Source organism: Lissotriton helveticus, chromosome 5_1 (assembly GCF_964261635.1).
Source record: "Lissotriton helveticus chromosome 5_1, aLisHel1.1, whole genome shotgun sequence".
NCBI lineage: Eukaryota > Metazoa > Chordata > Amphibia > Caudata > Salamandridae > Lissotriton > Lissotriton helveticus.
In genome coordinates this window covers 1671828414-1671853990 of record NC_136065.1, presented here as the reverse complement: position 1 = coordinate 1671853990, position 25577 = coordinate 1671828414, and the positions used below count along the sequence as shown (strand labels likewise).

The window sequence follows — 25577 nt, the reverse complement described above, 5'->3', positions numbered from 1 at the left end:
TATATTAATAATGTATTTTTTACTTTACAGTGCGGTCAGCATCCACTATAGCGGCCGCGCTTTATTTAATTTCTGGTTTCAGGCAGCCACGCACCTTTTTAATAGTTTTTTTAATTTACAGCGCGGTCCGCTTTCAAGCAGCCATGCGCCTGAAATTGTTTTTTTTATACATTTACGACCCTGTCTGCTCTCAAGGGCTTGCATAACTTTTTTCAGAGTATGGGCCGACCCAATGCTCTTCATGGCCAGTTAGGAGACTGAGGTTGTCGGGTGACTGGCTGCCCGAGGTGAGCGCGTTTATTAGGTTTCACTTACTGCTGTTTGAGGGGCTGCACAGAACGCACGTATGCAGCAAAGCTTGTTCCAGCTGGAGGTGTCTCTAATTGGCGTCTGTTGAGAGGATTGACATTGTGCATAAACAGAGGAAATTATGGATTGGTAAATGTACATATTTAGCAGCTAATCTCACAAACTGCCACCAAAGACTTAACGAGTATCATAACGCAGGCAATAAAAATTTGCAATGCGTTTCACATTTATACAAGTTAAATCAATTGTCATTGTTTTAAAAACCAAAACATAAAGGGCATTTTAATTTACAATACCAATAGTTCAAACTCTCTTAAATGCGAGACCTACTGCATTGCAAATGCTTGTTCTTGCAGCTTTTTGGTGTTACAGGGGGTGACAGTTCGTAGCCAATGGGCTACTTACCTTTTTGTTGTCTACACCCTGTATATGACCGCTCCTTGTGGGAAGTGAGCATAACCCTGACCCAGAGAGCCTAATTCCACCAAATTCAAGATGGAATTTTAAAAGTGGTGTCCACATCAGGTAGCCCAACTTAGGGATTGCAATCATACTGCTTGACCTGTCGGCGATATTCAATATCCTCGGCCACAAATTGTTGATTGACTGTCTCTCCAAGATCGGACTCGATAGAGCCTCTTTGTCCCTGCTGAGCTCCCTTCTCAGTGGTAGAGTACAGACAGTGTCACCCGGAGAGTTTGAATCGGAACCCTTTTCGAGTCCCTCAGGGGTATGTGTAACATCATGGGCCAGTCTGATCAAATAATTTGATTTCTCCCTCCATCCTATCCGGATGACACCCAGATGGTCTCTCTAACCAACACTGATAAAAATATCAGCAACTGTATGTTTGGATGAACAAGAACCACCTTAAACTAAACTCAGGAAAGACTGAAGTCATCCTCTGGCAAAGAGGTCTCCTTTTGGTCCCCATTTTGGTGGTCTCAACAACTAGGCAATCTTCCCCTACCTGCCAAGAAAGTAAAAAGTCTAGGAATTGTGGTAGATTATAAACTTGAATATGGCGACCAAATCAACGCCACCATCTCCTCCGCTTTCTACACAATAAAAATAGTTGTGAAAAATCTAGTGAAGAAAATGTTCCCTTACATTTGAGACTTTAGAAAAAACAGTTGTGACGACATTAGTAATTTCCAAACTTGACTACTGCAACAGTCTATTTAAATATGCAGCAGCAATTCCTCCACAAGCTTCAGGTTTTTCCAAATGCAGCTGCACATATGCTACTTGGCATTCCTAATTACCAATATGTTGCAAACGCACTGCATAAGATACATTGGCTGCCAATTAAACAGAATAAGCTTCAAGGCCTTGTGTATTGCCTGTAAGGCACTTCATAACACAGGCCCAGCACACCTGCAAAACCGCATTAAATAGTACTGTCCGACAGCTGCGCTCTCCAAGTGCAAAAAAAGCTGTTGTGCCCAAGTTCAGACATTCCTCATGGGGCTGAAGAAGCTTTCTGGTCAGTGTCTTCATACTATAGAATACCTTCCCTTCACACATCAATTCCAGGTCTAACGACTTGCTGTTCAGGAAAGCACTAAAAATTCACTACTTAATATTATATGGCATATGTCAGTAAAACTACCAATCCTTGAAATGGAAGCAGCACCAAGAAACCTCTGGGTATGGGTTGCACTTTAGAAGTTATTTTAACATAACATACTAGCCTGATAGGGGGACATGCCTCCTAACGAGATCATTTTCCCGCCTGTCCTGGTGTCAAATGGGCCCGGGACATGGGGTGGCACTGTCTCGGTCATGGGATACCTTAGGTCGCATATTAAAGGTGGCAGAGGCCTTTGAAGCCTCCTGCCTTGATATGCTGATCACTTAGCCATCTTGTTTCGAGAAGGTGACAACACCTCTGGCTAGAGCAGGCATTGGTTCAGTCCTCAGAGTGAAGGCTCTCTCCTGCAGGGGTCCGAAACCGGCCTGTGGTGGCAGGCTGATCTGCACCACTCGGCACACTAGTAGTCTGTAGGTTTTCAGGGGGCACCTCTAAGATGCCCTCTGGGTGCATATATTAATAAATCCATCACTGGAATAAGTGTGTGTGGGGAAAATGCCCCTTTTGCCTGATATCTGATGCACTTTGATTGAATTTGCCTTGAGACCCTGCCAATCGGTTTCCCATGCTACTCATGTTTCCCAAAACTGTACCGTTGTTTACACAATTGGCACGCTTCTAGCCCACATACAAGTCCCTTGTAAAAGGTATCAAGGGTCTTGTGGTCAGAGAGTGTCTCTAAGGGCCACAGCATGTATTGTGACACCCTCAGAGACCCCTCACCAAATACATTCACACTGCCATTGCAGACTGTATTTTGGTGCAGCTAAAATGAAGTCGATATGGCAGACTTCCCTGTGTGCCATGCTTCCCTATCGCTGCCTGTGGCATAGGTACATCTCCCCTCGCAGCACTAAGGTAGGGTGTGCTATGTCGTAGGTGAGGGCATAGCTGCATGAACAATATGCCCCTACATTGTTTAAGTCTGTTATTCGACATTGTAAGTGCTGATGCCAGTATTTGATTTATGGCAAAATGCACTCAGAGGCCATCTTAGAGATGCCCTCTAAAAAACCACCAACTCACTGGTGTCCAGCGGACTGGTCTGCACCAGCCTGCCACACGGACATGTTTCTCTGAGGTGGGTCAGGGGCAAAGGCTGCTTGGGGTGAGGTGCTCACACCTACCCCCAAGCAGGAACAGCATTCGGGGAGGTGAGCCTCAAAGACAACCTGCTTTTTGATATGCTAGCCTGGGCCTTTTCAGCTAGTGTAGATGCCAGCATCCCTGACCAAGCCCCACTTTTGGTGGCAAGAGCGATGGGAAAATTAGGGAGGTGCCCCTCCCCCTTTCAGGATCACCCCTAAGGTGGCCCGGACTGAGGTGACCCCCTCTTTAGAAAATCCTCCATCTAGAATGGAAGGATTCCAGCCAATCGGGTTAGAGGATGCCTCTTCCCCCAAAGGGAGGAACATATAAAGGGTGTAGTCACCATAAAGACACAGTACATTGGCTACTACCTGTAACACCCCTAAATTCAGTATTATGGGGAACCTTCATCCTCTGATTCTTGCAACCTACGATGTAGACTCCGTGCAGCAAAGCTTGAAGAACACAATGACTGACTTGGCCCCAGTCCTACTTTCCTTTTGTCACTGACTTCCAAAAACCCAAGGAAGACTGCCACTCTAAAACAAAGACCAGATCTCCGGAGGACTGCGGGCCTGTACAGAAAACTTCAACTAAAGGAGTCTGGATCCAGGTGGATCTGCGGCCCCTGCCCACTCTGCGCCCAAGTCTGAGTGGCTTACCTGTCTAGTGACGTCTCCCCAGCAATCTAGAATTTGACTCCATCGATGGGTGACCTCTCCAAGACACTACGAAGATGCCTGCAGCCTCATCTTCAAGGGTCCCTCTGGCCGCGATTGGCTCCGGTAAAGAAAATCTGACTCCAAAAGGCACCCCTTCAACCTCAACCCCTGACTTTTGGGCACCCAGTCGACGGTGCCCAGCCTTCTTTCGACATCCCACCCTAACAGTCCAGCTGCTAGTCACCTTCATCCAGCCTCCTGAACCGAGCCTGCAGTCTCTTTGTGTGACTGAGTTTTTCCGTAGATTCGCCTTAAAATGATAGCTCCCCTGTGTTATCTTTCATTAAGCCCACTCTTTCTGCTGAGTCTGTGATTATCACGTAGTGCTTTAGTGTTTAAAATGGCGTCCAGCAATGGAGCTTATGTTATAGCCACTCATCGAACTGATAAGGCTACTGTCTTACATTTTATTTTAAACATGCTGTATAGTTAATGTACCAAGGATTACCAGTCTGTTGAGGAATAGTTAAAAGCATCTGGATTTGATAAATGGCAAAGTTGGTGATCCCTATAAGCACAGAAGTAATATCTACATAGCTTCAACCTTTTGTCTGCCTGCTTTCTTCCCATTTGTGGTAGGTGGTGCAGCCAGAATCCCAAGAGAATGGCCAGGGCATTGAGGAGGAAAAGGAACCTGAGGAAGAGCCCAGACCTCGACCACCGCCTCCGCCAGAGGTGCCCATGGCGAGTGAGGACCCTCCCCCCGTGGAGCCAGAAATTCAGAAAGGTGAGAGCAGCATTGGTATGAGAAGGATGAACTGGATTTGGTCGCATGTATCTGCCACATTGCAGCTCTGGATCTTAATTTGTTACAAAAACTATACACAAACCTCAGCCTAAAGGTGAATTGATCTGTTTGCCTGTTTTCTTCCATGTGTCATTGGCAGTGCTCATCGTTGAGTAGTCTTGCTTCTAAATGGTGCTCTAGGGCATACGAGGTTGTCGTCTTTCTATGAAATGTGTAGCGTAGCTGGTGAGATGTTCTTGTGACTGGGGTGGTGATGATGCTGCTGCAGCAGCAGTCTTTTCCCTCCTGTAAAATGATGTTGCACTTCTTAGGGCGGTTGGACTCACTTTAACCCGAACGGCTGAATGGATTTCCACCAAACTTGGCAAAATTGTAGGGACTGGTACCCCGATGTGCCTTTGCTATGTCTCAAGATATATGCTCCAGTGGTTTTTACGAAAATTAACTTTGAAAAAATATATATTGGGCTATATATATGTTAGAGCCCAAATGTAGCCCAAAGATGGCCACCAGAGACAAAAAAAACAAATGTATCCCAAATATCAGCCAGATGTAGCCCAACTATAACCCAATGACAGAATGTCCCAGAGTGTTCTAAAGAACAACTAGAGCGCGAACAGTCTTACTTATGACAAAAGTATGGCACACCTGAAGTCATCTTGGAATAAAGTGTTAACACTTAAAACATTTAATTTGCAAAGGAACAAAATGAGGGGGTTCATTTTGCCATAGAAATTATGATTAGTGCTGAAGAAAGAAAAATTAGGGCACATTTTGAGTGACTTCTCAAATCCTCTTATATGTCATTAAAAAAATTCTGATATGCAGTCTCCCAAGATGGCCACCAGAGACAAAAGAGCCCAAATGCAGCCCAAATATCAGCCATATGTAGCCCAACTATAGCCCAATGACAGAATGTGCCAGAGTGTTCTAAAGAACAACTAGAACGCTAACAGTCTTACTTATGACAAAAGTATGGCACACCTGAAGTCCTCTTGATAGGAATAAAGTGGTAACACTTAATACATTTAATTTGAAAAGGAACAAAATGAGGGGTTTAATTTTGCCATGGAAATTTTATATATATATATATATATATATATATATATATACTGAAAAAAACATAGGTTTCACACCAGTTATAGTTAGGAATTAGCATTTAAAAAACCTATTAAATTCACTGAAAAAACCATAGGTTTCACACCAGTTATAGTTAGGTGGAAATTTTACTCGCATAAAACCATTGAAATTCCCACGTTATAGTTAGTTGGACTCACTATAACTTGCGCGTGCAATGCCCTGCTGATGACGTCACATATTACATCACTCATGACATGGTCAGTGACATCACTCATGACATCACTGATGACATCATCCAGTGAATGTGTATTTTTCTGAAAAATAAATATTTTTTATATATGTATATATAAAGGTTGATGGAAGAATAAATGGGTAAATAAATGTCTAAATGGATGTTTTTTTGTGTAAAATTGATTGGTTAACTGACTTATTAAATGTATCTTAGTGAATACATATATTAGTGAGTAATGTTTAAATATTTAAATATCTGTGTCTCACTTTGTGTATAAGTGGCTGCATGGGTTGGTGAGTAGCTACATGAGTGTGTATATGGGTTATTAGTTGTTTTTTGAGTATCGGTATGGTTCGGTGGGGGATATTACTTAGAGCACAGATGCATGAATGAGTGACTCACTATTTGTATGTATTTTGAAGACCGCATGTGTGCAAGACTGTATGGGTGGGTTAGTGAGTATGTGTTTTTTTTAATTGATTGTTTAAGAGAGTAAATATGTTTCCGTTTCTGTAGAAGTATGTTTAGTGGTGTGTATATAGCAGTATAATCAAGTAAATGTTTTTTTGATAGTTTATTTGCATGTGTGAATTTGTGTGTGAGTAACTATATGGATGAGTATTAGTGTGTAACAGGATGTATAGGTGTATGAGTACATATGATGAGTAAGTACATGCATGAGTGACTATATAGAACTGTTGGTGAATGAGTGGATGTGTATGTAGATGTTTGAATTACCTAATAAGTTGTTGTAATTGATATTGGTTTCTACTTTTTTAAGAAAATGTTAGTTTCTATTTTTGAATGTGTGTGTCAAAGGTTATTTTATGCTGATAGGTCTGCCACTTTGTCACAAGGATGTTGTCATCAGTGATGTCATTTGAGATGTCATCAGTGATGTCATGAGTGATGTCACTGACCATGTCATGAGTGATGTAATATGTGACGTCATCAGCAGTGCATTGCACGTGCAAGTTAGTGAGTCCAACTAACTATAACATGGGAATTTCAATGGTTTTATGCGAGTAAAATTTCCACCTAACTATAACTGGTGTGAAACCTATGTTTTTTTCAGTGAAAAAAAATAATAAAATATATATATATATATATATATATATATATACACACACACACACACACACACACACACACACGCTATTGTTTTCTCATACCAATGCAGCTCTGATTTAGGAGGCTAAACAATGTAACAAAACACAAACTACTTTTGTAAACATACATAATATATGTATAAAAACAATGAGGGCAAGAAGTACTTGAACTCTGGTTTTTAATGAGTAAACCTCATGACTAAACTGCAAAAGTAAAGCAGGCATTGTTAGCTTACAGCCTCATGAGGTTTACTCATTAAAAAGAGTTCAAGTACTTCTTGCCCTCATTGTTTTTATACATATATTATGTATGTTTGCATTGTTTAGCCTTCTAGATGAGCTGCATTGGTATGAGCAAGGTGTGTGTGTGTGTGTATGTATGTGTATATATATATATATATATATATATATATATATATATATATATATATATATATATATATATAATCAAAACAAATGCCCCAAGCATTTAAAGAGCAACTCGACCTCTCACCCGCTATCCAGCAATGAAATGCAGCTCGCCAAGATTATCCCTCTGTTTAAAATTAGCCAACGCGTTTCAAGGCACTATGGCCCCTTCTTCCTGGGCAGCTCGTAAACATCATTGAAGCCTGCAAAGCTTGTTTCTCCGGTTTTTATTAGCATCACGTGTCCCCGCAGCAACCACTCCCAAAACGTGATGCTGCAACACCTTCTGGGACATGTATGCACCGCATTACAGGCAAGAGTATGCTTTTAGTAAGTTCAATGCATGTCTACAAATTTGAGCACATTAATGTCCTTAAGTAGGATGGGGGGTCCTCACTGGCGAGTTTTGTTCGCATTTGGAGAGAAGTGCTTCCAGAGTTGATCAGTTCAGCTCCCAGCCTCTCCTTTTGTTTCCGGAGATGGTGCCGCTGTATATGTTTTTCATATATAATTTTTTCTATTTATTCCGGGGTCCCCGCACATGGGTGGCAAATATTCAGTGCTTATAAATTTGATGAGGATACCCCTGGAAGACAACTAGGATTACAGGTAAGTAACTTATCCTATTTTGATTCTGCCCTACTTACCATGCAAAGTACCAGAGGACAGACCTACAGGAGTTTTGTAACCTGTCTTTCCCCTCAAACATCGAGAGGACTCCTGAGGCATTCCGCATGCTCTGCAACAAATGCGCTTGTGATTGGCGGAAGAGTTAAATCGCTGAGAGGAGAAGATAATCCGGACCTCTAGGTCTGAGAGAAGGAAGATCATCCCCAGAAGCTAGGTGTGTTGGGTGTCGAGATCAAAGAAGAGCATTGCATTTCTTTCAGGCCAGCAGCACACTGTCAGAAATGTGTGTTCAGATGTCTGCCTGCCTTTGATTACTCGGAGAGTGCAGTTGCATTCAACTGATCAAATCACCTGACGTTTTTGTGTTATAATTTTTTATTAGCATTTCATATTTAAAGACAATTTCACATATAAATATAACAATATCTCAATCCATCCATGAAATAAATACCAATTACACAAACATCTTATTGCAATATGTTATGAAAAAGAGAATAAATATATGATATATTATGAAATAAAGTTATTCAGACATTCATTAACTGAAGAGCACCATCAGTAAAACATCGCATTGAAAGTCAGGAGGCCATGTATCGTGACAAATCAGACAATATCTATACTATACAATACAAAATCGAGATAAGAAAGCTATATGTACATAATGTGAAAGAAGACAATGTCATCAGAGTGTGGAAGCCTAAATCTATTATGATCTAAATATCAGTACAATTGAAAAACAGAGCTGTAAATATATCTAATAACAGTAGCAAGTACATTTTAATAGAGAAGAAGAAATGAAAATAAAGTATAATAGATGAGTTAAGATGAGAAGTGTGTTGTAAAGAGGTAGAAGGATGATTTCCCAAAGAAACACCATCCATGGTGAGAAAAGGAGCCCAAATTTGATTAAACAAATCCAGCTTATTATTTATATTATAAATAATTCTTTCATGGGAGGCAGTTTGTATCATTGCTGTAAGCCAAATTTCTGGAGAAGGTGGAGATGGAGATGGAGATTTCCATAATCTAAATATGCAAATTTTAGCAGTGGCTAATGCTATGTGCATAAGTCTACTCTGAGGTTTAGAAAGATTTGGAAATATTCTGAAATCATGCAAAATAATTGTTGAAGGTGAAAGTGGTAATTGCAATGAGATAATACGACATAACGTCTGTCCAATATAGTTCCAATAAGATTGAATCAAGGGACAACTACATAAAATATGTATGATATCGCAGCCATAGCTATCACATCTCCAACAATTAGTATGTGGAAGTAATCCTGCTTTGTTCAGTTTTACTGGAGACCAATGCCAATCATGAAGTAGTTTAAATAAACAGAATTTTAATCTGGCTTCTCTTGTACCTTTAGCTAAATTGAGCAGTAAATCCGTCCATTCTTGATCACTATAAGCAATTGATAATCGTGATTGCCATTTGTCTTTAAGATGATTAGTCATGGGATGAGAGAATAATTGTGATATGAATATTTTATATATTCCTGATGTAACTCCCTTACATTTCCCCCAAATAGAGAAATAAGATATTAGAGGTGAAATTTGCAGAAACACCTGACGTTTTTGAGTTGTAGTGCAATGCGTTCAAGAGGCCAGGAGGGCTCTATGTATTGAATGTGCGAAAAGGGATTAAAAAAAAATAGCACTTGAATTGCGATCGGAAGAGACATTATAGAACGGGACAATATTGGAGTGCTTACAAGTGATTAGAATTTAAATAGAGAAGGGGGCTTATTTAAGAATCGTTTTTTTAAGAGCAAAAAACATTTTTTGTCACAACCCCGATGTGAGTATCCTGGGGAGGGCAGCAGTGGGGCGAGGGCATCTTCGGGCATATAAAAGAAACAACTCAGACAGCATTCTTTATAAAGGGGCATAACCGGCCCATTGCCTGCGTTAGGAACAGCTTGTGCCTCTACCATTTGAAATCGTTTTATGCTTTGTTGTTAAAATGGGCATGTAATGCAACTCGTGAGGGGCTTATCCTGTGGGGTGGGGGGGGGCGCTTCTGAAACAATTGCATTTTTAAATGCACTCGCCCCTCCTCAACACTTGCCAGCACTCAAAAGAAGGGGTGGGGGGGGTCATTTTAGAAATGACGTTACTGCTATCCACTATCTCGGGGTGGATGGTATGCGCCATATCAAACAAGTGCTGAACACTGCCTAAGTTAAAAATATGTCCTTTCTCCTAGGATTCTGTGTATATCACTGTGGGGGTTGGTGGGTCATGAGAATTGCATCTAAAGTCATAAAACTAGAGGGGCACAGGGCGGCTGTTCTCCCATGTCCTCGGAATAGCACCAATGATGGGGTGAAGTAATGAGCAAATTAACAGAAAAGAAAGAAAACACATTGTAAAACTCCGGCATATGACCTAGTTTGGAGATCTGAGCACCCCAGGAAGCAGAACCCCATGTTATGCTCGGAAAAGATTGTCAGCGATTTTATGGTGGGGAGTAAGTGGGAAGAAGCACAAATGTTAATAAGAATAAAATGAGGAGTGCGTCAAAACTGACTATATAAAGCATTGCTACAAATTAAGCAAACAGTGGATTTTCTTACTTTCCGCACCAAGTGCCCAAAATGTGTGTAGATACACACACACTCATGAATATGCCGTTTAATACTAGATTTCCTCCAGAACTGAAGGTGCAGCATCACAAATGCCTTATTTTTCGGGGGGGGGGGGGGGGAGAAATGTCTATCAGGGCAATCCAGTTTGATTCTCACGAGGAGATGTACCGTATTTTCCAGCGTATAAGACTACTTTTTAACCCTTTAAAATGTTCTCGAAAGTCGGGGGTTGTCTTATACGCCGGGAACCAAATTTGTGGGAGTGGAAACAACGCTCCACCGACTTCAAAATTGGTGCAGAGATCAACTTGGACCGAGTCAGCATTGCAGTTGTGCCCACTGCTCTCGGTATTTTGCAACGTTACACCTCGCAGGCCCCAATAAGCTGACTCTCATGAGCCCTCCACTATGGCCTCTGAGCTCTTGCTTCACTCTGTGCGTGATCGCACACGCTGTGCTGTAGCAGATTGGGGCTCGGTATCGGAGTGCCCCCTGTCAGTACCCCCACCGTGTGTCATGGCTAAGTACCGTCGGTACCGTCTTCTGGGTTCAGCTGTTCACTTACCGGCTTTCAAGACCCAGGTGCTGATGCCACTCAGCCGGGCCACAGGATATACCGCCGTGTCGGTGCAGTCTCCTACAGCCCCTGTAGTGCCGATGGGGGCAGGCTCTCACGGGGAGGCCCTTGTTCAGTCTAGAGCTGACAAAAGACACAGGGGGCACATGTGCGGATCTGGCGTCTCTCTCCTTCCGATGTGGCTATAAATCTCACGTTCATCGGAAGGAGAGGATCGTCAGTACGTGATCTCCTCATGGCCATAGAAAGGGGACTGTAGAATGTTCTCGCCGGCAATACATTACCGGTACATTAATGTTTTGCTGCAGGTACCGTATTTCAGAAGGATGATTACGGTACATTCCTGATGATCACAAACACACTGCATTTCTTTTTAAGATGTTGAATTACACACCTTCTTTTGATACACACACATAATACCTGAAATGCACTGTTCTGCATGGCTGTTTAATAATGAAAGGAGATGCTGGGAGAGGGCCTGTGAGCACATAGTAAAGATGACACTAACAACACTTTTTTAGAACATGAGAGGTACTACAAACCTCCAAATCCAAGCAGAGTTTGTATGCAGTGTGCACAGGAAATACCGGTACTAGTACATCGCTTGCCGTGATTGACTACCTTTCCTGTTACAACAATTAGCCAATCTGGTGAGCAGATACATGTGGTGGTGAAGACAATACATTACAGCACAGCACCAGTATCTGTACCGGTTCATACAGTACAGCACCAGTACATACAGTACAGTATGCAAATGGCTAACAGTAAAGAACCCATCATGGCTCCAGCAGCAGCAAGAAGAAAGAAATATGAAGCCAGTTACAAACTTAAAGTTGTAAACTTTGCCATGGAACATAATAACTGTGTTGCTGCAAGACAATATGGAGTAACAGAAAAGATGGTTCGGGACTGGAAAGCAAATGAAAAAGCATTAAGGAGTATGCCAAGGGGTAAGTGTGCATTAAGAAGAGGCACCCCACATTGGCCAGAGCTCGAAAAACATGTAGCAGACCTGGTGAATGAGCATCGCCAAAGCGGTTATGTAGTGACACGAAATAAAATAAGTTTGTTTGCACTTCAGGGGGCCAAATCTAATCCAGATCTCAGCAACAGATTTAAGGCCACTGTATCCTGGTGTACTAGATTCTTGGGAAGGCATAATCTGGTATTGAGACAAAAGACGAAAATTGCACAAAAATTACCCGCAGATCTAGATGCCAAAGCACATAGTTTCCATCGCTACGTAATACAGCTGCTCAATAAACATGGCTATGCCTTAAGTAGCATCGGAAATATGGATGAAACTCCAATGAATTTTGATATGGTTGCAAATAAAACTGTCCATCCAAAAGGTGAAAAAACAATTCTAATAAAAACAGGTCATGAGAAGTCCAGTTTAACAGTGGTACTAGCATGCACAGCTGATGGCGCCAAACTGAGACCAATAGTTATTTTTAAAAGAAAAACAATGCCGAAACTCAAGTTTCCTGTTGGTTGTTTTGTACATGTGCATGAAAAAGGCTGGATGGATGAAGAAGGGGTAAAGCTATGGCTTGATAATGTATGGAGCAGGCGACCAGGTGGACTTATTCAAAAACGTAGTCTACTGGTGTGGGATATGTTCAGGGCTCATTTAACTCCCAACACCAAGGAAAGGCTGGCAAGAATAAAACCAGATGCTGCAGTTATTCCTGGAGGATTGACATCGTATGTACAGCCACTGGATGTGTGCCTAAACAAGCCATTTAAAGATTGCATTCGAGAACAGTGGAATGAGTGGATGGTTAGCGGCGAAAAGTCATTCACAAAAGGAGGAAACATGCATGCTCCACAGTTGGATGTTTTGTGCAAGTTTGTCATAAAAGCCTGGAATGATATTGATGCTGAAACGGTCATCAAGGCTTTCAAGAAGTGTGGCATATCAAATTCATTAGATGGTATGGATGACGACTACTTGTGGGAAGATAAAGACGAAGCCGAGAGCACACCATCTGATACGGAATTAGATCCATACGATGACTGCTTTACAAATGTACCACAAGATCTCATTGATTTACTTATGATATCAGATGACGAAGAGGAGGATTTTGAAGGCTTTTAAAGGGAAATTGTCACACCAGCAAATCCTGTAAAAATAGCTTGGAGTTATGAGTAATCCACTTGCACTGTTTTATGTTTACCGTACATGTTTGATGACAAACAGCCTTATGTTTATAAGTGACTGTTTTTTCATATGGTTTTAAAAAAAATTGTGACTAAAACAATATTGTTTATGCAAACACTTGGTTTGAGTTCAGTCTTTGAGTGTGTACAATAAATGCTTAACAATGTCCTCTGATAAAGCCTTACTGCTCACCCACACTACCACTAACCGAGAATAAGGTGCTCTCTACTTTTACCTCTGCCTACCCTTGGGGTTCCACAGGAGACTGTGCACACTATACCTCACTTTGGTATAGTATATACAGAGCCAGCTTCCTGCAATTGCATGTCAATCAACAAGACAGGATTGAAAGACAAGATCCAATGACACACGGTACTAAAACTACGATAACTCCAGAGACCTCCCTTACCCGCTTTCCAAATCTCTTAATGCTAACAAGATCATGGGTAGGAATTTCCTCATGAAGGTTCAAAAATAAGGGCCATAATCAGAAACATCCATTGTCCCGTACTAATAAGCCCAAAATAAATTCTCAAAATGGCTATGCAGGACTGCGTTGGAAGAGGGGGTAGTCTTATACGGCGAGTATAGCACAAAACCTACATTTTATCAAGAAAAGTAGGGGGTCGTCTTATACGCCGGAAAATACGGTACGTTTTCCAATGAGTGTGTATTGGAGAAGAGGTAGGTGGGGGCAGCCATCCATCCACGGCCCCCACTGCCAAACACCCCTTTAAGCATAACAAGGCGACGGCTTAGCACTGCAGATGTGACTCAGTGCAAGGAACGCAGTTCATGGGCTTAAAAGGGATGCTGTAAACACTTTTTGGGGGTTGGTGATCAAATGTAACCAACATGGGAGGCTAAAGAGAAGGAGAGATTACCTGGAGGAGTCATACTGAAAAGTGGGGTGAGTGGGCTGTAGAAGACCTGTAAATATACAAAGGTACTGTTGTCTCGCCAGTGCAAGGCGGTGGGCCAGTTCTGGCATGTAGTACGGCTTCAGGGTTCAAAGGCTCCTCAAGAGGCCTGCACAGGAGCTACATTTAAAAAAATGTCTGGACGCCAACGGAAAGGGCAAATGAATCAAATGTCAAACTGCAGGAAAGGGAATATGGCCGCAGCTCGCTGAGGGGGTGGGGGCGATGAGAACAAGAGAACGGCTGTAACTCTCCGATGGTGGCAGGGAGGCAAGGACGTTCCGGGAGGGGGTAGGGGGGGGGTTAGAACTACTGATAAGAACTACTGTTTATGCCAAGGAGTCCAGAGTGACATGTTGTACATTACCAGCATACACAGCTTTTGCTACCACGGTTAGGTCTCGCAGTGCTTTCACTCTGAGAGCCCTTTTCAGGCGTAGAATTCTAGGAAAACGTGAGACAACAAAAAAAAACACATTTTGTCCACACATATGCGGCAAAGCACGCACACAATGGAAGGGGGGGGGGAGGGAAATTGAAAGCATGCCGCCATGCGCGCGCGCACATTTTGTACACCCATACGCAGCAAGCGGCATTTTCGTTGATATGACAATGAAAGCTTCGCAAGATGGCGTCTGACTGTCCACAGTCCGTATGGACACGCGTATGCTTTCTGCTTTGGACAGATGGTGAGAGCAGCCATCTTTGTCTATGCAGACGTGTGCACGTAAACCCCCGGGGAGAATTGATTCCAAAAGGTCCTCCTCATGGCGAGAGATGCGCTGCTTTCGCCAGGCGAGAACTAAATATTGCATTACATAGGGTCTGAATATTATTCAAATCTATGGGCCTCATTTACAATGAAATGTTGAAGGGCCACAGCGATTTTAGCATAATTATAGATTTGCCACATAATCCATCATCTGCCAGTTAATCTGCTAATTTTAACAAAAAAATAATTTATTCAAAAGTTACTAAAAAGCAGCAACAGGTGTTGCTGCTCTGTAGAAGGCCCTTTGTAAAACTTTACCGGTTACCTTTTTGTTGCTTATTGCTATATTTGGGTGTTAAACTGGTACTAATGAGGTGCAACTACAGATTGACTGTTTCTCTGTTTCTAAGGAATATTAGGGTCTAGAAATTTTTGTCAAGAGGGGTCCTTATGCCTAAAATATTTTGAGGGGGGGGTTCCCGGCATCAAAAAGTTTGAAGACCACTGGGTTACACCCTTCATCAGCCAGGCTAGCTTGAATCCAGTGGCAAAGTGAGACCTGGTTTGCCCTTCCCTGAGTTTGCCCCTGCCCCCGCACAGCCCTGGTTTTCCCTGCCCTGCCCCTGCCCAGTTTTGCCCTGCCCCCGCCGAGCCCTTGGTTTGCCCTGCCCCTGCCCGACCCCTGGTTGGCCCGGCCCCTGCCCACCCCCCTGGTTGGCCTGGCCCCTGCCCGCCCCCTGGTTGGCCTGGCCCGCCCCCTGGTTGGCCTGGCCCGGCCCCTGCCCGCCCCCTGGTTGGCCTGGCCCGGCCCCTGCCTGCCCCCTGGTTGGTCCGGCCCCTGCCTGCCCCCTGGTTGGTCCGGCCCCTGCCTGCCCCCTGGTTGGTCCGGCCCTGGTTGGTCCGGCCCCTGCCCGCTTCCTGGTTGGCCCGGCACCTGCCCGCTCCCTGGTTGGCCCGGCACCTGCCCGCTCCCTGGTTGGCCCGGCCCCTGCCCGCCCCTCTGGTTGGCCCGGCCCCTGCCCGCCCCTCTGGTTGACCCAGCCCCTGCCCGCCCCTCTGGTTGACCCAGCCCCTGCCCGCCCCTCTGGTTGACCCGGCCCCTGCCCGCTCCTCTGGTTGGCCCGGTCCCTGCCTGCCCGGCCTGCCCCCGGCCCGGCCTGCCCCCTGCCCGGCCTGCCCCCTGCCTGGTTTGCCCCCTGCTTGGCCCTCCCCCTGGTTGGCCCTGCCCTCCCCCTAGTTGGCCTGGCCCCGGCCCGCCCCCTGGTTGGCCCGCCCGGCCCCTGGTTGGCCCTGCCCGGCCCCTGCCTGCCCCCTAGTAGGGTCGGCCCGGCCCCCTGGTTGCTCGGCCCCTGCCCGCGCACTGGTTGGCCCGGCCCCTGGCCCCCTGGTTGGCCCGGCCCCCTGGTTGGCCCGGCCCCCTGGTTGGCCCGGCCCCTGGTTGGCCCGGCCCCCGGCCCCCTGGTTGGCCCGGCCCCCGGGCCCCTGGTTGGCACCGGCCCCCTGGTTGGCCCGGCCCCCGGCCCCCTGGTTGGCCCGGCCCCCGGCCCCCTGGTTGGCCCAGCCCGCCCCCTGGTTGGCCCAGCCCGCCCCTGGTTGGCCCAGCCCGCCCCCTGGTTGGCCTGCCCCGCCCCCTGGTTGGCCCGCCCCGCCCCCTGGTTGGCCCGCCCCGCCCCCTGGTTGGCCCGGCCCGGCCCCTGGTTGGCCCGGCCCGGCCCCTGGTTGGCCCGGCCCCTACCCGCTCGGCCCGGCCCCTGCCCCCCACCCTGCCCCGGCCCAGCCCCTGCCTGGACCGGCCACGCCCGCCCCCTGGTTGCCCTGGCCTTGCCCGCCCCCTGGTTGGCCTGCCCGCCCCCTAGTTGGTGCCGGCCTGCCCCCTCCCCTTGGTTGACCGGCCTCTGCCTGGCCCTGCCCCCTGGTTGGCCTGGCCCCCTGGTTGGTCCGGGCCCTGCCCGCGCCCTAGTTGGCCCGGCCCCTGCCCGCCCCCCTGGGTTGGCCCGCCCCTTGCCCGGCCCCGCCCCCCTGGGTTGGCCCGCCCCTTGCCCGGCCCCACCCCCTGGTTGGCCCGGCCCCTGCCCGCCCCCTGGTTGGCCCGGCCCCTGCCCGCCCCCTGGTTGGCCCGGCCCCTGCCCGCTCCCTGGTTGCCCCCCCCCTGCCTGGCCCGCCCCCTGGTTGGCAGGGCCCCTGCCTGCCCCCTGGTTGGCCCGGCCCCTGCCTGCCCCCTGGTTGGCCCGGCCCCTGCCTGCCCCCTGGTTGGCCCGGCCCCTGCCTGCCCCCTGGTTGGCCCGGCCCCTGCCTGCCCCCTGGTTGGCCCGGCCCCTGCCTGCCCCCTGGTTGGCCCGGCCCCTGCCTGCCCCCTGGTTGGCCCGGCCCCTGCCTGCCCCCTGGTTGGCCCGGCCCCTGCCTGCCCCCTGGTTGGTCCGGCCCCTGCCTGCCCCCTGCCTGCCCCGGCCCCTGCCTGCCCCCTGGTTGGTCCGGCCCCTGCCCGCTTCCTGGTTGGCCCGGCACCTGCCCGCTCCCTGGTTGGCCCACCCCCCTCGTTGGCCCGCCCCCCTCGTTGGCCCGCCCCCCTCGTTGACCCTGCCTGACCTTGCCCTGCCTGGTCGGCCCGGCTTGGCCCCTGGTTGGCCCCTGCCTGCCCCCTGGTTGGCCCGGCCTGGCCCCTGCCTGCCCCCTGGTTGGCCCGGCCTGGCCCCTGCCTGGCCCGGCCTGGCCCCTGCCTGGCCCCTGCCTGCCCCCTGGTTGGCCCGGCCTGGCCCCTGCCTGCCCCCTGGTTGGCCCGGCCTGGCCCCTGCCTGCCCCCTGGTTGGCCCGGCCTGGCCCCTGCCTGCCCCCTAGTTGGCCCGGCCTGGCCCCTGCCTGCCCCCTGGTTGGCCCCTGGTTGGCCTGGCCCCTGCCTGCCCCCTGGTTGGCCCGGCCCGGCCCCTGCCTGCCCCCTGGTTGGCCCGGCCCGGCCCCTGCCTGCCCCCTGGTTGGCCCGGCCTGGCCCCTGCCTGCCCCCTGGTTGGCCCGGCCTGGCCCCTGCCTGCCCCCTGGTTGGCCCGGCCTGGCCCCTGCCTGCCCCCTGGTTGGCCCGGCCTGGCCCCTGCCTGCCCCCTGGTCGGCCCGGCCTGGCCCCTGCCCGCCCCCTGGTCGGCCCGGCCTGGCCCCTGCCCGCCCCCTGGTCGGCCCGGCCTGGCCCCTGCCCGCCCCCTGGTTGGCCCGGCCTGGCCCCTGCCCGCCCCCTGGTTGGCCCGGCCTGGCCCCTGCCTGCCCCCTGGTTGGCCCGGCCTGGCCCCTGCCCGGCCCCGCCCCCTGGTTGGCCCGCCCCCTGGTTGGCCCGACCCCTGCCCGCACCCTGGTTGGCCCGACCCCTGCCCGCACCCTGGTTGGCCCGACCCCTGCCCGCACCCTGGTTGGCCCGCCCCCCTCGTTGGCCCGCCCCCCTCGTTGACCCTGCCTGACCTTGCCCTGCCTGGTCGGCCCGGCCTGGCCCCTGGTTGGCCCCTGCCTGCCCCCTGGTTGGCCCGGCCTGGCCCCTGCCTGCCCCCTGGTTGGCCCGGCCTGGCCCCTGCCTGGCCCCTGCCTGGCCCCTGCCTGCCCCCTGGTTGGCCCGGCCTGGCCCCTGCCTGCCCCCTGGTTGGCCCGGCCTGGCCCCTGCCTGCCCCCTGGTTGGCCCGGCCTGGCCCCTGCCTGCCCCCTAGTTGGCCCGGCCTGGCCCCTGCCTGCCCCCTGGTTGGCCCCTGGTTGGCCCGGCCCCTGCCTGCCCCCTGGTTGGCCCGGCCCCTGCCTGCCCCCTGGTTGGCCCGGCCCGGCCCCTGCCTGCCCCCTGGTTGGCCCGGCCCCTGCCTGCCCCCTGGTTGGCCCGGCCTGGCCCCTGCCTGCCCCCTGGTTGGCCCGGCCTGGCCCCTGCCTGCCCCCTGGTTGGCCCGGCCTGGCCCCTGCCTGCCCCCTGGTTGGCCCGGCCTGGCCCCTGCCTGCCCCCTGGTTGGCCCGGCCTGGCCCCTGCCTGCCCCCTGGTTGGCCCGGCCTGGCCCCTGCCTGCCCCCTGGTTGGCCCGGCCTGGCCCCTGCCCGCCCCCTGGTCGGCCCGGCCTGGCCCCTGCCCGCCCCCTGGTCGGCCCGGCCTGGCCCCTGCCCGCCCCCTGGTCGGCCCGGCCTGGCCCCTGCCCGCCCCCTGGTTGGCCCGGCCTGGCCCCTGCCTGCCCCCTGGTTGGCCCGGCCTGGCCCCTGCCCGGCCCCGCCCCCTGGTTGGCCCGACCCCTGCCCGCCCCCTGGTTGGCCCGACCCCTGCCCGCACCCTGGTTGGCCCGACCCCTGCCCGCACCCTGGTTGGCCCGACCCCTGCCCGCACCCTGGTTGGCCCGACCCCTGCCCGCACCCTGGTTGGCCCGGCCCCTGCCCGCTTCCTGGTTGGCCCGGCACCTGCCCGCTTCCTGGTTGGCCCGGCACCTGCCCGCTTCCTGGTTGGCCCGGCACCTGCCCGCTCCCTGGTTGGCCCATCCCCCTGGTTGGCCCGCCCCCCTCGTTGACCCTGCCTGGCCTTGCCCTGCCCCTGCCTGGCCCAGGCCCCTGGTTGGCCTGGCCCACTGGTTGGTCCGGCACCTGCCCTGCCCCCTCGTTGGCCCGGCCTACCCCCTGGATGGCCCAGCCCCTGCCTGCCCCCTAGTTGGCCCGGCCTCTACCCGCCCCCTGGTTGGCCTGGCCCCTGCCAGCCCCCTGGTTGGCCTGGCCCCTGCCAGCCCCCTGGTTGGCCTGGCCCCTGCCAGCCCACTGGTTGGCCTGGCCCCTGCCAGCCCACTGGTTGGCCTGGCCCCTGCCTGCCCCCTGGTTGGCCCGGCCTGGCCCCTGCCTGCCCCCTGGTTGGCCCGGCCTGGCCCCTGCCTGCCCCCTGCCTGCCCCCTGCCTGCCCCCTGGTTGGCCCGGCCCCTGCCTGCCCCCTGGTTGGCCCTGCCTGCCCCCTGGTTGGCCCGGCCTGGCCCCTGCCTGCCCCCTGGTTGGCCCCTGGTTGGCCCCTGGTTGGCCCGGCCCCTGCCTGCCCCCTGGTTGGCCCGGCCTGGCCCCTGCCTGCCCCCTGGTTGGCCCGGCCTGGCCCCTGCCTGCCCCGGCCTGGCCCCTGCCTGCCCCCTGGTTGGCCCGGCCTGGCCCCTGCCTGCCCCCTGGTTGGCCCGGCCTGGCCCCTGCCTGCCCCCTGGTTGGCCCGGCCTGGCCCCTGCCTGCCCCCTGGTTGGCCCGGCCTGGCCCCTGCCTGCCCCCTGGTTGGCCCGGCCTGGCCCCTGCCTGCCCCCTGGTTGGCCCGGCCTGGCCCCTGCCTGCCCCCTGGTTGGCCCGGCCTGGCCCCTGCCTGCCCCCTGGTTGGCCCGGCCTGGCCCCTGCCTGCCCCCTGGTTGGCCCGGCCTGGCCCCTGCCTGCCCCCTGGTTGGCCCGGCCTGGCCCCTGCCTGCCCCCTGGTCGGCCCGGCCTGGCCCCTGCCCGCCCCCTGCCCGCCCCCTGGTCGGCCCGGCCTGGCCCCTGCCCGCCCCCTGGTCGGCCCGGCCTGGCCCCTGCCCGCCCCCTGGTTGGCCCGGCCTGGCCCCTGCCTGCCCCCTGGTTGGCCCGGCCTGGCCCCTGCCCGGCCCCGCCCCCTGGTTGGCCCGACCCCTGCCCGCCCCCTGGTTGGCCCGACCCCTGCCCGCACCCTGGTTGGCCCGACCCCTGCCCGCACCCTGGTTGGCCCGACCCCTGCCCGCACACTGGTTGGCCCGACCCCTGCCCGCACCCTGGTTGGCCCGGCCCCTGCCCGCTTCCTGGTTGGCCCGGCACCTGCCCGCTTCCTGGTTGGCCCGGCACCTGCCCGCTCCCTGGTTGGCCCACCCCCCTGGTTGGCCCGCCCCCCTCGTTGACCCTGCCTGGCCTTGCCCTGCCCCTGCCTGGCCCGGGCCCCTGGTTGGCCTGGCCCACTGGTTGGTCCGGCCCCTGCCCTGCCCCCTCGTTGGCCCGGCCTACCCCCTGGATGGCCCAGCCCCTGCCTGCCCCCTAGTTGGCCCGGCCTCTACCCGCCCCCTGGTTGGCCTGGCCCCTGCCAGCCCCCTGGTTGGCCTGGCCCCTGCCAGCCCACTGGTTGGCCTGGCCCCTGCCAGCCCACTGGTTGGCCTGGCCCCTGCCAGCCCACTGGTTGGCCTGGCCCCTGCCAGCCCACTGGTTGGCCTGGCCCCTGCCAGCCCCCTGGTTGGCCTGGCCCCTGCCAGCCCCCTGGTTGGCCTGGCCCGGCCCCTGCCCGCCCCCTGGTTGGCCTGGCCCGGCCCCTGCCCGCCCCCTGGTTGGCCTGGCCCGGCCCCTGCCCGCCCCCTGGTTGGCCTGGCCCGGCCCCTGCCCGCCCCCTGGTTGGCCTGGCCCGGCCCCTGCTCGCCCCCTGGTTGGCCCGGCCCCTGCTCGCCCCCTGGTTGGCCCGGCCCCTGCTCGCCCCCTGGTTGGCCCGGCTCGCCCCCTGGTTGGCCCGGCCCCTGCTCGGCCCGGCCCCTGCTCGCCCCCTGGTTGGCCCGGCCCCTGCTCGCCCCCTGGTTGGCCCGGCCCGGGCCCCTGCTCGCCCCCTGGTTGGCCCGGCCCGGGCCCCTGCTCGCCCCCTGGTTGGCCCGGCCCGGGCCCCTGCTCGCCCCCTGGTTGGCCCGGCCCGGGCCCCTGCTCGCCCCCTGGTTGGCCCGGCCCCTGCTCGCCCCCTGGTTGGCCCGGCCCGGCCCCTGCTCGCCCCCTGGTTGGCCCGGCCCGGCCCCTGCTCGCCCCCTGGTTGGCCCGGCCCGGCCCCTGCTCGCCCCCTGGTTGGCCCGGCCCCTGCTCGCCCCCTGGTTGGCCCGGCCCCTGCTCGCCCCCTGGTTGGCCCGGCCCCTGCTCGCCCGGCCCGTGCTCGCCCCCTGGTTGGCCCGGCCCCTGCTCGGCCCGGCCCCTGGTTGGCCCGGCCCGTGCTCGCCCCCTGGTTGGCCCGGCCCCTGCTCGCCCCCTGGTTGGCCCAGCCCCTGCTTGGCCCGGCCCGTGCTCGCCCGGCCCGTGCTCGCCCCCTGGTTGGCCCGGCCCCTGCTCGGCCCGGCCCGTGCTCGCCCCCTGGTTGGCCCGGCCCCATCTCGCCCCCTGGTTGGCCCGTGCTCGCCCCCTGCTCGGCCCGGCCCCTGCTCGGCCCGGCCCCTGGTTGGCCCGGCCCCTGCTCGCCCCCTGGTTGGCCCGGCCCCTGCTCGCCCCGGCCCCTGCTCGCCCCCTGGTTGGCCCGGCCCCTGCTCGCCCCCTGGTTGGCCCGGCCCCTGCTCGCCCCCTGGTTGGCCCGGCCCCTGCTCGCCCCCTGGTTGGCCCGGCCCCTGCTCGCCCCCTGGTTGGCCCGGCCCCTGCTCGCCCCCTGGTTGGCCCGGCCCCTGCTCGCCCCCTGGTTGGCCCGGCCCCTGCTCGCCCCCTGGTTGGCCCGGCCCCTGCTCGCCCCCTGGTTGGCCCGGCCCCTGCTCGCCCCCTGGTTGGCCCGGCCCCTGCTCGCCCCCTGGTTGGCCCGGCCCGGCCCCTGCTCGCCCCCTGGTTGGCCCGGCCCGGCCCCTGCTCGCCCCCTGGTTGGCCCGGCCCCTGCTCGCCCCCTGGTTGGCCCGGCCCCTGCTCGCCCCCTGGTTGGCCCGGCCCGGCCCCTGCTCGCCCCCTGGTTGGCCCGGCCCGGCCCCTGCTCGCCCCCTGGTTGGCCCGGCCCGGCCCCTGCTCGCCCCCTGGTTGGCCCGGCCCGGCCCCTGCTCGCCCCCTGGTTGGCCCGGCCCGGCCCCTGCTCGCCCCCTGGTTGGCCCGGCCCGGCCCCTGCTCGCCCCCTGGTTGGCCCGGCCCCTGCTCGCCCCCTGGTTGGCCCGGCCCCTGCTCGCCCCCTGGTTGGCCCGGCCCGGCCCCTGCTCGCCCCCTGGTTGGCCCGGCCCGGCCCCTGCTCCCGGGCCCCTGCTCGCCCCCTGGTTGGCCCGGCCCGGCCCCTGCTCGCCCCCTGGTTGGCCCGGCCCGGCCCCTGCTCGCCCCCTGGTTGGCCCGGCCCGGCCCCTGCTCGCCCCCTGGTTGGCCCGGCCCGGCCCCTGCTCCCGGGCCCCTGCTCGCCCCCTGGTTGGCCCGGCCCGGGCCCCTGCTCGCCCCCTGGTTGGCCCGGCCCGGCCCCTGCTCGCCCCCTGGTTGGCCCGGCCCGGCCCCTGCTCGCCCCCTGGTTGGCCCGGCCCCTGCTCGCCCCCTGGTTGGCCCGGCCCGGCCCCTGCTCGCCCCCTGGTTGGCCCGGCCCCTGCTCGCCCCCTGGTTGGCCCGGGCCCCTGCTCGCCCCCTGGTTGGCCCGGCCCGGGCCCCTGCTCGCCCCCTGGTTGGCCCGGCCCCTGCTCGCCCCCTGCTTGGCCCGGCCCGTGCTCGCCCGGCCCGTGCTCGCCCCCTGCTCGGCCCGGCCCCTGCTCGGCCCGGCCCCTGGTTGGCCCGGCCCGTGCTCGCCCCCTGGTTGGCCCGGCCCCTGCTCGCCCCCTGGTTGGCCCAGCCCCTGCTTGGCCCGGCCCGTGCTCGCCCGGCCCGTGCTCGCCCCCTGGTTGGCCCGGCCCCATCTTGCCCCCTGGTTGGCCCGGCCCCTGCTCGCCCCCTGGTTGGCCCGTGCTCGCCCCCTGGTTGGCCCGGCCCCTGCTCGCCCCCTGGTTGGCCCGGCCCCTGCTCGCCCCGGCCCCTGCTCGCCCCCTGGTTGGCCCGGCCCCTGGTTGGCCCGGCCCCTGCTCGCCCCCTGGTTGGCCCGGCCCCTGCTCGCCCCCTGGTTGGCCCGGCCCCTGCTCGCCCCCTGGTTGGCCCGGCCCCTGCTCGCCCCCTGGTTGGCCCGGCCCCTGCTCGCCCCGGCCCGGCCCCTGCTCGCCCCCTGGTTGGCCCGGCCCGGCCCCTGCTCGCCCCCTGGTTGGCCCGGCCCGTGCTCGCCCCCTGGTTGGCCCGGCCCCTGCTCGCCCCCTGGTTGGCCCGGCCCGGCCCCTGCTCGCCCCCTGGTTGGCCCGGCCCGGCCCCTGCTCGCCCCCTGGTTGGCCCGGCCCGGCCCCTGCTCGCCCCCTGGTTGGCCCGGCCCGGCCCCTGCTCGCCCCCTGGTTGGCCCGGCCCGGCCCCTGCTCGCCCCCTGGTTGGCCCGGCCCCTGCTCGCCCCCTGGTTGGCCCGGCCCGGCCCCTGCTCGCCCCCTGGTTGGCCCGGCCCGGCCCCTGCTCGCCCCCTGGTTGGCCCGGCCCCTGCTCGCCCCCTGGTTGGCCCGGCCCGGCCCCTGCTCGCCCCCTGGTTGGCCCGGCCCGGCCCCTGCTCGCCCCCTGGTTGGCCCGGCCCGGCCCCTGCTCGCCCCCTGGTTGGCCCGGCCCGGCCCCTGCTCGCCCCCTGGTTGGCCCGGCCCGGCCCCTGCTCGCCCCCTGGTTGGCCCGGCCCGGCCCCTGCTCGCCCCCTGGTTGGCCCGGCCCGGCCCCTGCTCGCCCCCTGGTTGGCCCGGCCCCTGCTCGCCCCCTGGTTGGCCCGGCCCCTGCTCGCCCCCTGGTTGGCCCGGCCCCTGCTCGCCCCCTGGTTGGCCCGGCCCCTGCTCGCCCCGGCCCGGCCCCTGCTCGGCCCGGCCCCGGCTCGCCCCCTGGTTGGCCCGGCCCGGCCCCTGCTCGCCCCCTGGTTGGCCCGGCCCGGCCCCTGCTCGCCCCCTGGTTGGCCCGGCCCGGCCCCTGCTCGCCCCCTGGTTGGCCCGGCCCGGCCCCTGCTCGCCCCCTGGTTGGCCCGGCCCCTGCTCGCCCCCTGGTTGGCCCGGCCCGGCCCCTGCTCGCCCCCTGCTCGGCCCGGCCCGGCCCCTGCTCGCCCCCTGCTCGGCCCGGCCCGGCCCCTGCTCGCCCCCTGGTTGGCCCGGCCCGGCCCCTGCTCGCCCCCTGGTTGGCCCGGCCCGGCCCCTGCTCGCCCCCTGGTTGGCCCGGCCCGGCCCCTGCTCGCCCCCTGGTTGGCCCGGCCCGGCCCCTGCTCGCCCCCTGCTCGCCCCCTGGTTGGCCCGGCCCCTGCTCGCCCCCTGGTTGGCCCGGCCCCTGCTCGCCCCCTGGTTGGCCCGGCCCGGCCCCTGCTCGCCCCCTGGTTGGCCCGGCCCGGCCCCTGCTCGCCCCCTGGTTGGCCCGGCCCGGCCCCTGCTCGCCCCCTGGTTGGCCCGGCCCGGCCCCTGCTCGCCCCCTGGTTGGCCCGGCCCGGCCCCTGCTCGCCCCCTGGTTGGCCCGGCCCGGCCCCTGCTCGCCCCCTGGTTGGCCCGGCCCGGCCCCTGCTCGCCCCCTGGTTGGCCCGGCCCGGCCCCTGCTCGCCCCCTGGTTGGCCCGGCCCCTGCTCGCCCCCTGGTTGGCCCGGCCCCTGCTCGCCCCCTGGTTGGCCCGGCCCGGCCCCTGCTCGCCCCCTGGTTGGCCCGGCCCGGCCCCTGCTCGCCCCCTGGTTGGCCCGGCCCGGCCCCTGCTCGCCCCCTGGTTGGCCCGGCCCGGCCCCTGCTCGCCCCCTGGTTGGCCCGGCCCGGCCCCTGCTCGCCCCCTGGTTGGCCCGGCCCGGCCCCTGCTCGCCCCCTGGTTGGCCCGGCCCGGCCCCTGCTCGCCCCCTGGTTGGCCCGGCCCGGCCCCTGCTCGCCCCCTGGTTGGCCCGGCCCGGCCCCTGCTCGCCCCCTGGTTGGCCCGGCCCGGCCCCTGCTCGCCCCCTGGTTGGCCCGGCCCGGTCCCTGCTCGCCCCCTGGTTGGCCCGGCCCCTGCTC

At 57.8% G+C, this 25577-nt stretch overlaps 1 protein-coding gene across 2 annotated transcripts in view; it reads left to right on the top strand.

Annotated features, from left to right (window-relative positions):
- The window catches only part of ACIN1 (apoptotic chromatin condensation inducer 1), a 1432530-nt gene that overhangs the window by 1206292 nt on the left and 200661 nt on the right, over positions 1-25577 (top strand). For both annotated transcript variants that reach the window (XM_078644895.1, XM_078644894.1), the window contains exon 14: positions 4294-4441. In XM_078644895.1, the coding sequence (XP_078501021.1) occupies positions 4294-4441 (148 nt within the window). The remainder of the gene's footprint in view (positions 1-4293; positions 4442-25577) is intronic.